General features: G+C 40.0%; 1 protein-coding gene across 5 annotated transcripts in view; it reads right to left on the reverse strand.

Annotated features, from left to right (window-relative positions):
- Positions 1-17307, reverse strand: part of GUF1 (GTP binding elongation factor GUF1) — a 39037-nt gene that overhangs the window by 4946 nt on the left and 16784 nt on the right. For all 5 annotated transcript variants that reach the window (XM_067531244.1, XM_067531245.1, XM_067531246.1 and 2 more), the window contains 4 exons: positions 12407-12530; positions 7296-7428; positions 2825-2968; positions 1553-1686 (listed from right to left, as the gene is read on the reverse strand). In XM_067531244.1, coding sequence (XP_067387345.1) covers positions 1553-1686; positions 2825-2968; positions 7296-7428; positions 12407-12530 — 535 coding nt within the window. The remainder of the gene's footprint in view (positions 1-1552; positions 1687-2824; positions 2969-7295; positions 7429-12406; positions 12531-17307) is intronic.

Genomic DNA, 17307 nt, shown 5'->3' on the forward strand with positions numbered 1-17307 from the left:
ATATGAATTTTCATTAGACTGCAATCGCTTTAGGCAGGGACTTGCCATTCTTATGCCAGTAAAGTGTCTAACACAATCGTGGGTATTAAAAATAAATCATGTGACCAGTATCAAAAGCATAATGGAACTTAGTATAAAATCTCTTGAAGATCAGGTTTCAATAATAAGAGGCATTCAATGTTTGTTGGCTTAAATCCCATCTATCAATCAACATACTCCTTTCAGCTAAACTCACAAAGGCTGCTGGTAAATACCTGCACATATTTATAGTTACCAGATGTAAAAATTATTTTGCCTAAAGGAACACAATTTCATCTCAATGTCCAGAACATTATTTGCTTAATTTCCAGAACAAAATTGAGAATATACTCCTTCATCTGGGCTTCAGACTTGTATTGATGAATTAACATTTTGAAAGGTTTCCTTCTGACACCAGAAAGAAGAACTAATGATTAAAAGTACATTGTCAAGGGTCTCTGATACACAGATAATACTAGTTTTCACATTAGAGTACACTGGACTCTGGCACAATGTGCAGCTAGCAAGGGGATAGAGTTATAAATCACAGGAGACTATGTTAACTGATTTCTAATATGACTGCCGCTGATTTGCACAACATAACTTGATTTATTAGGCTGACATTTTCTAAGAGGATTAGAGAAATTCAGCACCAAACTATGAAAATCACTGCCTGCAGGTCTGATTTTAATTAAAGAACGGAGAAAATTCCATTCCCAACACAATAATGATCGCAATTCGCAAAATGGGTGGAAGCTACTGCATGCACTTCCACCTTACACAAGGTTTCTCTCTACCATGTGTGAGTCATTTAGCCATTGTTATTTCAGAAATGCTGAACAAGAAAAGGGACTGTCAGGAGTCTAGAAGTCAGGTTTCTTCTATTCTATTACCATTTTGGTCTGCGAGGTACAGTATGGCCGTGCCTCTGTGCCTCAGTTTGCTCATCTATAAAATGGATTTCATAACATCATTCAATTCCACAGGAATGTTCTACAGATAGTATGAAAGGAGCTGCTATAGTAGAGTTTTATTAATAAAACTGTATTTTAATAATTTTATTTCTAACATTGTTATACACTATCCTTACTAAGTATGAAAAATATTCCAGAGATAAGCAGCAAATTCTCCTAATATTATAGATGGGCAGACAAGTCCTGACCTCTTACATTTAACAAAATGTCAATTTTGGTGGAACACTCAACAATTACTGATAATCCTGTCGCTCACACACACTCACACCCTTTTTTTTAAGCTTTTTGGTAGTAGTCTGAGCAAAGATGTATTTGTTTTAGTCAAACATAAGCATAACAGTAAGTTTATCTGATCTTTCACTGTCCTTGCCTTATCCCCCCATCTCTTTCTCTTATGTTTAAACGGCATTGTAAATTCCTTGAGGAAATGCTATTACACAAGAATATTCTTTCCTGAATACAGCGTTTAAGGATAATGAGAGTTGAGCACTTACTTCCCAGTTGCGCCTTTGAAAATCCCACCAAAATTCTTAAGACTGTATTTTGAAAAAGAAAGTTACCTAGCATATCCAGAAGACAGGGACTTCAGAGCATCATAGAAATCCACTACAATTTCATTCAATGGGAAGATATATTTCAGCATAACCCTGTGCTCATCAATGTACACCATGTCCTTCTGAACTGCCCTGCAAGCCTAAAAAATATGACACTTTAAAAAAATGAATTCTCAGTAGAAAATCTCACACCAATATAGAACAAACAGGCAAATATGGAATATGAGCTATTACATTGAGAGGTTCTGGCAACAAGCCATGAGACAGTTTGAGTATTTTTTTAAAGTGGTTTTGATTAGGTCACCAGAATTCAGAGAATTACATCATAATTCAAGAAGTGGCTATATATATATTTTTTGTACTAATGGTCCGAAGACCCATTCCATGCACATATTTCCTAATGCCTCTTGCCGACTCATCTCTGAAAATCTTAAGAGCTTCTGCTGCTGCTCCCTAATGTCTAATCCGGCAAGCAGTTCTTCTTGGGTGGACTGGGTTCTTATGATTCAATAATCTTATTTGTATGTATTTATTTATTTTACTGAGCAGTTGTTCATAACTGCTCTTTGTGGTTGTGGTTGAGCAGCTATCGTTCTAATGTAAATAGACTGGATACTAACCTGAATTATGTATACTGTAATTTTGTATACAGTGTTGACACTACTATATAAAATATGTAGCCATGTAAAATAGCAAATGCAACAGGGGGACATGTTTAGGTAAAGAATCAAGCTTTTAAAATATGCATTGGAGATGTAATCAATGGAAAGGACAAAATGGGATTATTTGAATCATTGACTATAATTTACATCATCCTGCTTTGTTCCACATCAGTACATGGCAGAGTCAGGTGAAGCACACCAAATCTTCACCACTTGTTAGACAAGAAACTGCAAAACTCCCTGAACTGTTATTCAGGTCTGTGGAGAGAGTTACTCCTACATAGACAACCAACATTTCCCATTGGTGAGTGGGAAAACTAACTCAAAAAAATCTCTCTTCAGTTGTTCATAAGTTGGTCCATTGGACCAACTTCTGTTGGAGAGAGAGACAAACTTTGGAGCTACTCAAATCTCTCTTCAGAAGTTGGTCCAATATTACCTCACTAGATGATCTTGTAATTCAGAAAAGTGATGTCATTCAGACCTGCGAGTTTTAAATTTTGATTTTATTGGGAGAGTTTTATTACTAAGCATTCATATGGAGCCCATCACTGTGGTATCTAGATACCACAAGTGGCTTAACAATGCAATCACAAAACTAAAATTCTTTACAAACCTGACACAGAGTTATTATTTTTCCAATATATTCATCAGGCGTTATGATAGTGCCCAAAATAATTGGCTCCAAATATTCCGATACTGAAGATTTATCAGGAAACTCAGTAGGGTTGATAATGGTAATCTCCTTTTTTCCATGCGCCTGCAAAAGGCAAGACATCAACTGAATCAAGAACTTGCTTCCACAAAAGTCCCTTTACAAGTATTTCTAGCGAACTTCATTCTCAGATTTAATTTTCAGACTGCTGACTAGAGGAAAGTCATTTTTGGAAACTTATTTCTGAGAATAAGAACATTTACATGATGATTTCTTGTTTCATAAGTTTTTGATGCTCAGTATGTATAAGGAAGCAGAAATATTAGAATGTAAAGCTACCTTTGCAGCCTCAGTGTTAATAATTTTCTGGCACAGTAAGGCTGGTAACTATGTCCAATATCAAGTAATTTAAAACAAAATTTTACCTCTACCTTACTGTTGTGCTAAATGTAGTGGACCAAAATAGAGTGTTTACTTTTAAAATACAGGCATGACGACTGTGGTCCCAATTCTGCAAGCATTTCTCACACAAAACTCCCAGAATCAAGTCCTTTGTCAACACAAAGTTGAATCAATGTTTATTTTGAACCAATAAAGCTTTGCTGCAGAGCATCTATAACCTCTCTTCAGAAAGTTGTGCTGCCTTACAACAGACTACTGTATCATTTTTGTTCATTCTGGTTAATTTCAAATACACTCAAAGTAAAGGGGAAGAATCAACAGTGCTGACTTTTTCAATTTATTAAACTGAGTTAGTTTTAATAGTAAAAAATCTACAGGGGTTTTACAATGGATAAAAAAAACTGACACACAAAACATATAGACTCAGAGTTTAAGGTCAGAATGGACCATCATAATCACTGAATCTGACCTATATATATATAAATGACTTTTTATACTGCACTTATGAATATCACTAACCTCCCACTCTGTGTCTAAGATTTTTTGCATTTAAAATACCTGAAAAAGGTAAATAAAATTCCATGCTCTGAGATTATATGAATTTTATTGTAATTGTTGGGGAAAAACATTTGAGTGAAGTGATTATCCAGATTCATGGCAAATATGATTTTATTAAAGCACTATCAGAGGTCACATCTCAGTCAAAGACAAACATATTTAAATGGCATATTTTTAAATGTTAGTCTCATACTAATCTGGATGGCTTTCTGAAAAACTGATTTATCATCAATTTAGAAGTATGGTAATAAAACAATGTAATTCAAATCTGCTAAATTCCATACAAAACAGTCTTGTTTATTGTCAATGGTTATCGTAATATGAATAAGTAAGATTAAAGGAGCAGATGAAATGTAAGAGCACTAGTCCTCTGCGAAAGATAAACCATTTAAAAATCCTTTCAAGTTTTCACTAAGAAAATACATGCACCATCCAAGCATAATGTAGAAATATTATTATGAATACCAATAAAGAAGAATTTCACATAAAAACTACAAAAAGATCATTAAGTCTGATAGGTGATCAGCAAATAAGGCATTTGTTTAATTTTTTTTTTTATCAGTCCTCACTGAAAAATGGCACTTTCATCATTCAATACAAATTGACAAAATTCTGCAATGAGTAAGGGGCAGGGGTCAAATGTTCTCATAAACACAGTTACAGATTAATGCTTTACAGCATGTGACTGCTGGGATTCCAGACTTTTAGATGGTATAAATAATTGGTTCTGGCTGTAAACTATTTGAGACACCAGCCACCAAAATCAATTCAAAATTTATGTTGCTGGGAAAAGGCAAGATGATACTTAGAAAATGTTATTTTAAAGTCAAATCTCCTGACCCAAAAAACTAAGAAATGAATGGTACATTTTCAAGCTGTCCAGCAGTATACACCATTCATTTTTATAGCCCTAATGGTTTGCAAGACACTGGACCTGAAATCGTCCACTACTCCCATCACTCCAGGAGTATTATTTCAGTACAGCTCTTACAATAGCAAGTTGTGGACTTCAGACCAGTGTAACTTTTAATCCTTATTATCATCACTTTTTTTAAATAGTTACCCTTTAAAGCTAGGTATTGTGTGCATCTACAGGGATGCACAGAACCACATAGAGGATGAGAAATTGCTTCATGGCATGACTATATTTCTTCCCTCATCTTTGAACTCCAGTGAATCCTGAAAGTGACTAAAATTGACAAAATGAGAAGAGATAGCATGTAATGAGATTCCATGTTTGTGTTGAACTGTAACTGAAAGGCAACAGCTCAGAAGAAAATGCCATTTCTACATTCTGCATAATTGTATGGCTAGAAACATTATTTGTGGAACCCCCTGATGAAATGTGCTGAAAAGTAACTTGCTCCCGTAAAACAGGTGCACACTAGTTTTAAATTAAAATCAATGGAAAATGTATGAGTTCGTGAGTGGCACGCTGCAAAAATACTTCACTTTTCATGAGACTGCATGGAACTTGAATAATTTGCTGTTTTATTCCTGGCTGTATTCCAATTGAAGTGATTTCCCTCCATGTCTCCCATCAAAACAAAAATTATAGAAACAAACCACAAGATTCTTTCCATAGTTCAATTCAAATCTTTTTACTCACAGCTTTTTGGGAAAAGAAACATGTCAGAAATATTGTCATTGAGAGAAACTTGTCTGTATAGTATCAGTCTCTCAACACTAAGATCCGAAGTCACTTAGAGAGACAGGATCTCCCACAGGCAACACAATATAGACATAATTACATACAAAATAAAATGTTATCTTGAGAGCTGAATTTCATAGCCTAAAGTTAGGTTGCCTCTGCAACATTAATTCTGCCCCCTTGTGCAGATGCGTTGTGATATGGTCTTTAGTTATATGTCCACAAATCATGTTTTCCAAACAACGGGCTAAACTGCAGTATTTTGCTGTCATTTTGCTGTCAGCTTAGCTGAGTATTTAGATTTGGCAAACTTTTATAGGCAGTGTGACTGAATTGCTAGTCTGATACTAGGATCCTATATATTTGAGACCTAGATTCTAACCACAGTTTGTGTAAACTCTCAATTGATAGGAGGGCCTTGATTAATAATGAGGGTTTTGAAGGGCACAGGTTTTGAAGTCAGTAGAACAACCAATATTTGAGCTCATGGTTTCTTTGGTTCTCTCCATCAACAGGTGCAGAAACTATATTAACAGCATTTTGTCCAGTACTGTTCTATGCGTGGCATCCATGGGCACATGCCATGCCCGCAGAATATATAAAAAATTTTAAGGTTGTTACCCACAAACATGCCAGACACAAAACTGCAAAAGCAAGAGAATGCAAAGTTAAACCACAGACTAAGAAACAGATCAAACACCTTAAATTTTGGCCTAATGTGACCAACTTGCCCTCCACTCATAGGCAAACAACTTACCATAACCACAACTAGTGTACCACTATATGCCACACATTGAAATCTTAACTCTGCCCTCGTTGCACCCTTCTGCACACATCCCTTTTCCAGATGGTTTTTCCCAACACTAGCAGTTGTGGCTGTCTGGTATACTGGAGGGTAATTTAGCAAGGAGTGCTATGTTCTGAGGGTGAACAAAGGAGTGATAGAAGGATGGCATCTGTAGAGGAACAGTTATGGTTGTGATGTATGGTCTGTAGTGTATAGTAATTGTGATAATGTGCCAGTGGGGACCAGGATAGATGGTATGTATTGTTAGGTGGCTTAACTTTGTTTCCTTGCTTTTGTGTGTTTGTGGTAGGCATATTAGGTGTATAGCAACCCTAGTTGCTTCCAAACAAAGTTTGTGTATTTACTGCCTTGTTTTGTTAAGCTCAGTTGGGAGTTGGCACTGGATGAGGGGGCAGACAAGTGGGAGTAGAAGTCAGCAGCTGCACATGAACCCTTCTCTGTTGCAGTATAAAATCTAACAGAAGAGCATCTCCATGTGGAGAAGGTTTTATGTGCACTTTCTCCTCCCCCCCAGCGTTTAACCGTTTAAACATTCTATTTTTAGAACGTTTAAACAGATTTTTAATTAAACTAATTTTTAGATCCCTAGTTGCAAGCATCCATCCCCACAGACATGACTATGAAGTTATGACCAGGCACCTATAGAACGTGCAGAGGTTTTCATAGCAAGACAAACACAGGGAATAAATGGCAATTTTCAAGAACTCATAACTCAGCCAATTCTGTACATGGGCACAGGGAGCCAGCACAAAAATAGCTTCCTTATTCCCAGGACTATCCCCTGCCAAATTTCAAAGCCATGCTGCAAGCCACAAAGACACTAGAGTTCTTGGGGAAAAACCTCATAGCCTGAAGAATTTTTCTAATGTATAGTGCTAAGGAACCTGAACACAAGGGAGAGAATGCTGCTGCTTGACCTGTAATAAGATACTGCTCTACAAATGTATTATACTGGTTTAGAAAAGATTTTAGAATGCTGTTCATTTCAAGCTCTTTTAAATAAATGGAAGTACCTTTATCAGTTTTGCTGAGGAAAGAATAGCCTTATATGGTACAGTGGGTGCAGTCAAAATGACAGATGCATTGTATTCTTGTTCCAAGCGCTGATTAAAAACTTCCACATGTAGAAGACCAAGAAACCCCAATCTGAAAAAAATACTGTTATTCAAAATATGTGTAATGTATTCCTATGGTATTATTTTTCATTATTAATACAGTGCTAGGAGACTAAATGATCTGGCAATGTCAAGCACAGTAAAGGCAATCCTTAATCCTGACCAATGACACCCGTACTCTTTGATTCCAGGGTATAGCTGAGCAAATAATTGTTTGTTTGTTTTGGGGGGAGGGGGAAGAGAAGGAGGAGATCAGAAAAAATTTTGTTTGCTTCTAGAATTTGTCAGCAAATCAAAAGTTTCATTCCAGTCAACTTCAGAACAACATGTGAGAGTGAGATAGAGAATGAATATGGTTCCTTGTAACCTTTAACTCAGTGGTTAGGGCACTTGCCTGAGATGGAGGAGACCCAGGTTTGAACTCTCTACTTTGGAGCAGGGGATCTCAACCCACCCTGGTGAGCATGCTTCCACCAAGCTATATAGACAACTCTAGAATGGGTTGCTCTCAATCTCTCCTATTCCATTTTGTATAAATACTCATTGAGCCAGAGAGAAAGAACAACTCTATAGCCTGGCCTACACTGACAATGTAGGTAGACGGAATGCAGCTTACGTCGACCACATGAAGTATGAGTCTCCACTGGCATGTCAGTTCCGCTGACCTATATCGTGGTAAAATTCGACTTAATAAAACCGCCTCTGCAAGTGGCGTAGCACTGAAGTAGAATTGTGTGGTTAGGCAGAACGCAACATAAATTGACGTCACTGGCCTCCAGGAGGTATCCCATAATGCTCCGTTGTGACCACTGTGGACATTCGCACTCTGCTGCACTGCGACCATGTGGACAGAAAAACAGCCCCTCCTCAGAAGCCCCGGGAAAGTTTGAATTCCCATTTTCTGTTTGGTCAGTGTGGAGAGAGCTTTGTAGCTGAACTGCTCATGACGACTGCACGCCCCAAACGCACTCCAGCATAGAGTCGACCTGAGGTCTTGGATCTCATCGGCCTATGGGGTGAAGAGTCTGTTTTGGCTCAGCTCTAAGCCAGCAAAAGAAATTTGGATATCTACGAGAAGATACTGCGTAGTATGGTGGAGAAGGGCCATAACAGGGACATGCAGTAGTGCTGCGTTAAAATCAAAGAGCAGAAAACTAGAGAGACGAACAGTCATTCTGGCTCATCACCAAAGACATGCCGCTTTTATGAGGAGATGCCTGCAATTCTCGGTGGTGATCCCACAACTGTACCACTACGCAGCATAGATACCTCTGCAAAATCCCAGTCCAGGATGAATGAGGAAGAAGAATGTGGACGAGGAGGAGGAGAACAGGGGGCAGGCAAGCAGGGTATCCATTCTCCCTGACAGCCACAACCTGTTTGTTACTCCAAAGCAGCGCAGCCAGACACAGGACAGCATGACTGATGCCGGGGAAGGCACATCTGGTAAGTGTGTATAGCAAATCGCACTTCTGTGGTTATAACCCCAGTCCACCTTCTTATTTCTTGGGAAAAAAAGGGAGTTTGTGTTTTTGTGGGGATGGGCTTCCTGGGTGTTGGTCCACTTAAGCAGAAGGTTACCCCCGGAATGGACTATTTATGTATACTCTAAGAATCCTCCATGGATATCTCCAGGAAACTTTTATGTAGGTACTCTACAATCCGTTGCAGAAGGTTTCTGGGGAGGGCTTCCACCATGGTAGGACACTTTTCCCGCCACTCTGCTATTAAATGAGCAGGCATCACTGCAGAACACAGAATAGCAGCATAAGGCCAGGCCTGTACTCAGATGCTTGCAGCAAATCTTCCCTTTTTGCCTCTGTTACCTTCAGGAGACTGATATCACACATCATCACCTAGGGAAGATGGCGTAAGTTTACAGTACACGAATAATATAGTCACTGCATGTTATTCCCCTGCCATGGATAGCGTCCTGGGCCCCAACACAGACAATTCCTAGCCATGACATTGTTGGTATGGGTGTTAGGCATCCAGGAATGGGTGCCCCTATTTTTTCTCCAGCGACACTTCACTCACACTTCTCCAATCCCTTTGGACCACCTCCTCCAAGACCAGACTTTGGGATGGTAAAGGGAAGTCCAATGATCCTGCTCCTTGGTTAAGTGTTGATTGGGGAATTTAGTGCTACGGAGACTTCCCTGTAATGGATGCAGGGGCCCGTTACTTACCATGGCTGGAACACCACTCCGACCCATGCAACAGGTACAGATTGGTAAGCAGATCTGTCTTTGCCTTGTGAATATGAAGGGGAGTTCTTTTTACATTGTTACATTTCTTTTCATCCACAAGCCTAGTTAACAGTGGAAACTTTGTGCTTTGCTTTCCATACAGCGGACACCTAGGCCTTCACCCCTGCTTCTACTACTGCAGATCGCCTTTCCCAGAATAGAAGGTGAAAAAAAACACCTCAGGATTACATGTTCAATGAACACCTCTGTGGCTGCTGACACAGAGCTTAGAGCCTGGAAGATGTCATTGTCAGAAAAATTGAACAAAAACATGGAAAACAGAAAATCAGCCCAGGAGTAGGAGCATGCAATGCAACAGATGTTGCGTATTATGAGTGATCAGTCAGACATGCTAAGGCATCTGGTAGAACTCCAGGAAGAGCAGCAGCAGGACAGACTCCCTCTACAGCTCCTGCAAAATGCTCAACCAACAAGCTGTTTCCCAGCCCCCACCCACAACTGCTCTAGGAGGAAGCAGAGCAGGGTGCAGTACGTGCTTCACTCCACACCAGTGGAGGGGAACAGAAAGAGGTGATGGCTCCTTTAAGAACTGGGAATGTCCGTGCTGTGCTGTTTTCACAGTCACACTTTGTTCTGCATGCCCAAGCAGCCTTATGAGAATGTTAAATTATCTTCCTTGTCCCCCACTGTAACAGATCACCAATAAAACTTTTCTGCTTTAAAAAACATTATTCTTTATTCATTGCAAGCTCAGGGACTATCAGCAGGGAAAGAAGAGGAAGGGAACGACGGTGCTAGGGTGGGGAATGGGAAGGGAAGGCACAGTACTGACAGACGTACATTACTGAGGTTCATTGCAAAAATGGGTTTCCAATGCTTCCCTGAGGCGCAGCACTTCACAGTTTGCTCTCAGCGTAGCAGTGGTATCTGGCGGCTCAAAATTTGCGGCCAGCCTATTTGGGTCCCACGGCGCAACCCTGTGGGAATTTTTGCCACTTTGTTTCACCCACATTATGGAGCACACAGCAGGCAGAGATAACAGTGGGGATGTTGCGTTCACTGAGGTCTAACCTAGTGAGCAAACTGCGCCATCTTGCCTTTAAGCAGCCAAATGCACATTCCACCACCATTCTGCACTTGCTGAGCCTATTATTGAAACGCTCCTTCTCACTGTCCAGATGCCTGGTGTAGGGCTTCATTAGCCAGGGGAACCAGGGGTAGGCACAATCCCCCAGGATCACTATTGGCATTTCAACATCGCAATATTTATTTTTTTGGTCAGGGAAGAAAGTGCTCGCCTGCATCTTTTTTAATAGACCCGAGTTCCTAAAGATGTGTGTGTCATGCACCGTTCCAGACCACCCCACACTGATGTCAGTGAAACGTCCCCTGTGATCCACAAAGGCCTGCAACACCACTGAGAAGTATCCCTTCCGGTTATGTACTCTGTGGCAAGGTGGTCTGATGCTAAGATAGGGATGTGCATCCCATCAATCGCCCCACCACAGTTTGGGAACCCCATTGCAGCGAACCCATCCACTATGTTCTGCACATTTCCCAAAGTTACTACCCTTCTTAGCAGAAGTCTATTGATGGCCCTGCACACTTGCATCACAGCAGCTCCAGCAACTCTGAACTGATTCCCAACTGACCGGTAGAAGTCTGGGGTTGCTAGCTTCCACAGAGCGATGGCCACTCGCTTCTCCATTGTCACGGCAGGTCTCAAGCGAATATTCACGCGCTTCAGGACTGGGGACAGCTCTGCGCAAAGTTCAATGAAAGTGGACTTTCGCACACAAAAGTTCTGCAGTCACTGCTCATCATTCCACAACTTCATAATAATGCGATCCCACCAGTCACTGTTTGTTTCACAGGACCAGAAGCGGTGCTCCACTGACTGAAGATGCTGCATGACAGCATGCAGCAACGGGAACTGTTTCGCTCTATGGCTTGTAGCAGGGCAGATTCAGTAACATCGCAATTTTCAACACTGCGGCTCCTGTCTCACCCCTGAAAATACTGCAGGATAAGTCGGGAGGTGTTTGTGATGCTCACAATGATAGTGCACAACTGAGCAGGCTCCATGCCTCTCCGGCAATGGCGTGTGCGTGACAGAGATAGGTTTGGAAAAATGACACGAAAAAACATTCATCTGTTTGTTTTGGACTGTAGGGGACAGGGAGCACATCACATCATGGGAGGACGACAACCTTCCCAAAAGGAACTGCGGGTAGTTGTACTGTGGGACAGCTACCTATAATGCACTGCTTTGATTATCGATGCAAGCGCGGCTGGTGGGGACGCTAAGCCCCGATGCAATGTGCGTGATGTGATCACACACCTCCAACTTCGTATGTTTGGCAGATGAAAGTTGACTGAAATTAAATCAACTTCACTCTACAGTGCAGACATACCTTAAGGCACTCACCCGGGTAGTAGATAATGGAGGTAGATGCAGATTCAAATCTGTTCTCTGCCTGATTGTGTTATAACCCTTAGCCCAGTGGCTAGTGGACACCTCCCTCCCCCAAAAAAATGTGCACTTTTTGACAAATCAAATATTCATCTGAGAATTTTCTCCCAACTCTACTCCAGGCCTCTCTTGAACAAAGACTGCCAGTCATGAAAACTGTGTGCTGTTCATGAATATGGACTAGAAACAGATCAAGCATTCACTTTACACCTAATATGAATTAGAATTAAAATCCCCAGAAGTAAAAGACCTACACCATCAACAAGCCACCATACTTTATAAGACACTGCCTAAAATTAAAGTGTAGTAATTGTAGTAAGTCTCACCTCCATCCAGCTCCTAAAGCAATGCTACTATCCCGATGAATAGTTACACTGGAATCATTTAGTTTCAGTTTTTCTATAGCACTTTTCAGGTTGTTATATTCCGACTGGTCTACTGGATACATTCCTGTAGAAACACATTACACAGTTCACATTTGATCAAACTTGACATGATAAAGAACCTGATCTAGCTGAACCAATTAGCCTACTGAGCCATTTAGCTATATCTTGACAGACAGGATTTATCTTTCAATTACACCCCTAATTAAAGTAATGTAATGAATAGGGAAATCTGAATAAGAAATACCTTTCTTCCATGCCAGTTCACCTGTCCTACAGAAATATGCATCTTATACGAAAGAGTTCAAAAGAACTGAACGTCCAAAATGGTCACATTCTTAGAAATTAACCAAGACTAGGTGAATACATGTCAATTGCAAATTTAAAGTTTTAGGACCACTTCAAATAAAAAGATTATGAAAAACAGTTACAATTCCAACTGACTGAAGTAAGATTACTCTATGGGGAACTGAATGGCTGTGAAAGATACACCCACACATTTTTGGCTTATTAACACTGAAGAACAACTATCAATTGTAAAGAATTAATATTCAAATGCCTCTGAAGCAACAAAACAACATCTATAGTTTTATATAACTCCAGCTCTAACCTGCCCTGCACATATAATTTACACCACACAAACAGAATTAATGTCTTTCAATGAGATGCTCCTTCAAATACACGTGCAGCACAAAAAGAAAGTAATGTGCCACACCAAATCATCAAAAGTGAAAACACTTCAATAGTGAAACTGTCAGTGATAAAAAGAGTTCACATAATTAGTGCTAGTTCCAGGATGTGTTGTACCTCTATGGTACAGCCATGTCTTGGGGACAGTGTAAATTGTTCTGCACCAGGAAGGTCCCCTCCTGGACGCAGACTACCTCCTGGAGTTCTCTCAATGTAGGGGGTTTATGCGACTGCTATACTCCCCAATGTTATTACTTCCTGTGTGCTGGTCCCAGTCTGATGGCCAGTGCAGAGGAGTGAAAACCACATGGCCCACCCCCTCTGGTGCACAGTGCCAGGCTGAACAACCATTGTTCTACTACCATTGTACTACTTCTCTTTTTACCTGAACAAGCCCATGTAAGGGCTGGGCATAATCTGGGCCATAAGTGTTTACTACATTTTCCCAATAAGAGCTTTATAGGAAATACTCAATATTAGATTTGATAAAGCACAATTACTTCTTCTAAAGAATGCTTATGTTAAATTTGAATTTAAGTGCTTGCTGATATTCCTTAATGAGGGGATGAAGCTGGCTTAGTCTGGCCAAGTTTAAAAGCCAGTCACTAACAAACATTGGAGCAGTAAACAGCTAACAGCAGAGTTTCTGTAGGAGTTTGTAATGCATGTTTGGAGAGTGAGGTACCACCCCACCCACCCAGGAACAGGGTCTAGGAAGAGAAAATGATGGCTACTGAGGCTCCTACCGAGGACAGGAGAGAAAGAAGATAATTAGATGTAGAACTGGGATATACATCATGCTTGAGAGGGTATCTGGTGGAAGCTACATATGTGTGAAACATCACCTCAAAGATAGCATGACAGAGAAGATCCAAGGATTAGAGATGAAGCTGGAGATGATGATGGAATTTAGAAGGGGATTTGAAGGTATAATGCAGAAGAGAAAGAATGTGGTAAAGACAACTAAAGATCTGTGGATGCCTGCCAAACAAAAAGAGCTGGAGAGAGGACTGCCAGAAGAGAAGGGTGATCCAGGGAAAAATAACCACAAGGGCAAAGCAGAGGAAGAGACCAGCTAGTGGTGGTGAAACTGAGTTGAGTAACAGTTTTGCTACACAGGGGAATGAGGAGAACAAACAGGCAGAAAATGAGGTGGTAAGGAAGAAAAGAAGGGAAACCAGTCCCTACAGAAGGGAGGAAGAGATGATAGAGATAGCCAGCAACTGGAGCCTAAGGAAAATTGAGGATAGTATGCAAGAGAGAACATAAGATAGATTCATACTAGCACCAGGAGGACAGGTCTACGTGATCGGGGTCCCTATACTCAGAAGAATTGACAGGCCTATAACCAGAACAGATCCAGAAAACAGAAGTGTATGCTGTATTCCAGGAACAAGGATACAAGATGCGGATGTGAGGCTGAAGAGGATAGGAGTGAGAAAAAATCCACTAATTGTATTGCAAGTCGAGATGAATGACACTGATAGATTTCCATCGGAATAGATCAAGGATGACTATGCTCAACTGAGTAAGACTCTTAAAGAAGTTGAAGCTAGGGTGATTTTCAGTGAAATATTTCCAGTCCCTACAGGAGAGACATGTATGACAATATAATGAAGATCAACAAAGAGCCTAAGGATTGGTGCAACAAGGAAGTTTGGGGATGATCCACCATTGGGAGGCATTGAGGGAAAGACTTCTCAACTGATGAACTCCATTTGTACCTGGGGTATTCATTGTCTGGGATCAAGGCTGGCATGACTGATAAGAATGGCTTTAAACTAGATGTGGGAAGAAGGTTGGGAGAGACCCATAAAATCTCCATGCCTGGCATCAATAAATACAAGCAGGAAAATCAGCTAAATGAAGATATAGTAAGGGATAATGGAACATCACAAGCTAGAAAACTGAGCGAGGTCTAAGGGAAACAACTGAAATGCTTGTTCACAGATGCAAGGAGTCGGGGCAATAAAATGGACGAAGTGGAACTACTGCTGTAGGAGGTTAAACCAGATATTATATGGGGATTACAGGCACATGGTGGAATAGCACTCAACTGGAATACAGGTATTGAAAGGAATGTACTGTTAAGGAGAGAGAGAAACAAAGATAAATGTGGTGGGATAGCACTGTACATCAACTGAGCAGTAAACTGTAAGGAAATACAAAATGATGGTATGAAAGGGTCAGATTTGGATATGGATAGCAGAGAGAGAGAAATATTTTGGAAATTGTATCATAATGGGAAACTAACTTTCCAGGCATAGATTGGAGAATAAATGCTATAGTACTGGTAGGGCCGAGTTATTCCTGGATGCGATAGATTATAGCTTTTTTCATCAAATTGTCACTTAACCAACAAGAGGTCATGCAATTTTAGAATTGGTTTTAGCACAGGTCGTAGGAAATAGCCTTGGATCAAGTGATCACAAAATGATACATTAAATGGAAGGATATTCAAAACAAAGTCATCAACTATGTGTTTTGATTACAAAAGGTTATTAGGAGTAAGTGGAGGCCTATAGGGAATGTGAAAAGGGATTACAGCAAAGAAAGCTACATTATGGAGGTTAGAAAACACAGGAATAAATCGAGAATAGCTAAAGTCAAGCTGAATTATCTTTTGCAAAAGAAATTAAAACAGTTTTTTTAGTTATATAAATGAAAGAAAGAGAATAAGGAAGAATGAGGTTGGCAGCTATGCAGAGTGGAAGGAGACTAAAGATAATCTAGGTATGGCCTAAAAACTAAATGAATACTTTGCCTCAATTTTCAATGATGATAATATGGAACATATGCATGAAGATACCATGGCTGATGGAAATGAGTGTCTAGAAATGGATATTACCACAACTGAGGTGGAAGAAAAACCAAAAGCTTAATGCATTAATGCACCAAAAGCTGGAGGGAAGAGAAACCAGAAAACCAGATAACTTCTATTCCAGAATACTGAAAGAACTGGCACATGACAAATCTATCTACTCAGGGCTAGAACCATATGACTGGAAAATAGCAAACATTGTACTTATTTTTAAGAAAGGAAAAAAAAAGTGATCTTGGCAATTACAAACCTGACCTCAGTAGTATGCAAGATATTAGAACAAATTGTGAAGGAAAGAATAATTAAATTCACAGAGGTAAATGGGAAAGGGGACGTAAGGCAACATGAGTTTACCAACAATAGATCATGCTGGAGTAAGCTGATTTCCTCAGAGAAATTTTTTTTATTTATTTATTTATTTATTTTTTTAAGATAAGGGAAGTGCAGTAGATTGAATATAATTGGACTGGAGTAAAGCATTTAACACTATACCACACAGGAAATTAGTTAAATTAGGAAAAATGGGGATCAGTACAAGCATTGTAAGGTGGATAAGGAATTGGCTACCAGGAAGAAGGCAACGAGTTGTGCTGAAAGATGAATTATCAGATGGAGAAAGGGTATTATAGCAGAATTCCTCAAGGATCAGTCTAGGGATCAATCTTATTCAAATATTTTTATTAATGTCCTTGGCACAAAAAGTAGGAATGTGCTAATTAAATTTGCTGTTGATACAAAGTTGGGAGGCATCGTCAAACAGAGGAGGATCAGAATATTACACAAGATGATCTGGATGACCTTGAAAACTGGAGTGACAAATGGGATGAAATTCAGTAGTACAGAAATGCAAGGTCGTGCACTTCGGGTCTAATAATCAGAATTTCTGCTACCAGGTGGTGGCTCATCAGCTGGAAAGACAGAGGAGGAGAGAGATCTGGGAGTGTGGGTCAATCAGAGGAGGAGCAACCAACATGATGCATGTGTGAAAAAGGTAAATGCAATCCTAGGACATATTAGGTGAGATGTTTCCAGTAGGGATAGAGAAGTATTACATTGTACAAGGCATTAGTCAGACCTCACCTGGAATACTGTGTACAGTTCTGGTCACCCATGTTCAAGAAAGATTAATTCAAACTGGAACAGGTACAGACAATAGCTACTAGGATGATCAGAGAAATGGAGTGCCTATCTTATAAGAGGAGACTAAAAGAGCTTGGTTTGTTCAGTCTCACAAAAGGAAGGCTGAGAGGGTATGTGATTGTTCTCCAGAAATACATTAAAGGGGTAAGTACGATGGACAATGAAGAGCTATTTAAGCTAAAGGACAATGTCA

Source organism: Emydura macquarii, unplaced genomic scaffold, assembly GCF_026122565.2.
Source record: "Emydura macquarii macquarii isolate MOO-44397 ecotype Brisbane River unplaced genomic scaffold, CSIRO-AGI_Emac_v2 contig_3128, whole genome shotgun sequence".
In the NCBI taxonomy this organism is placed as follows: Eukaryota; Metazoa; Chordata; order Testudines; family Chelidae; genus Emydura; species Emydura macquarii.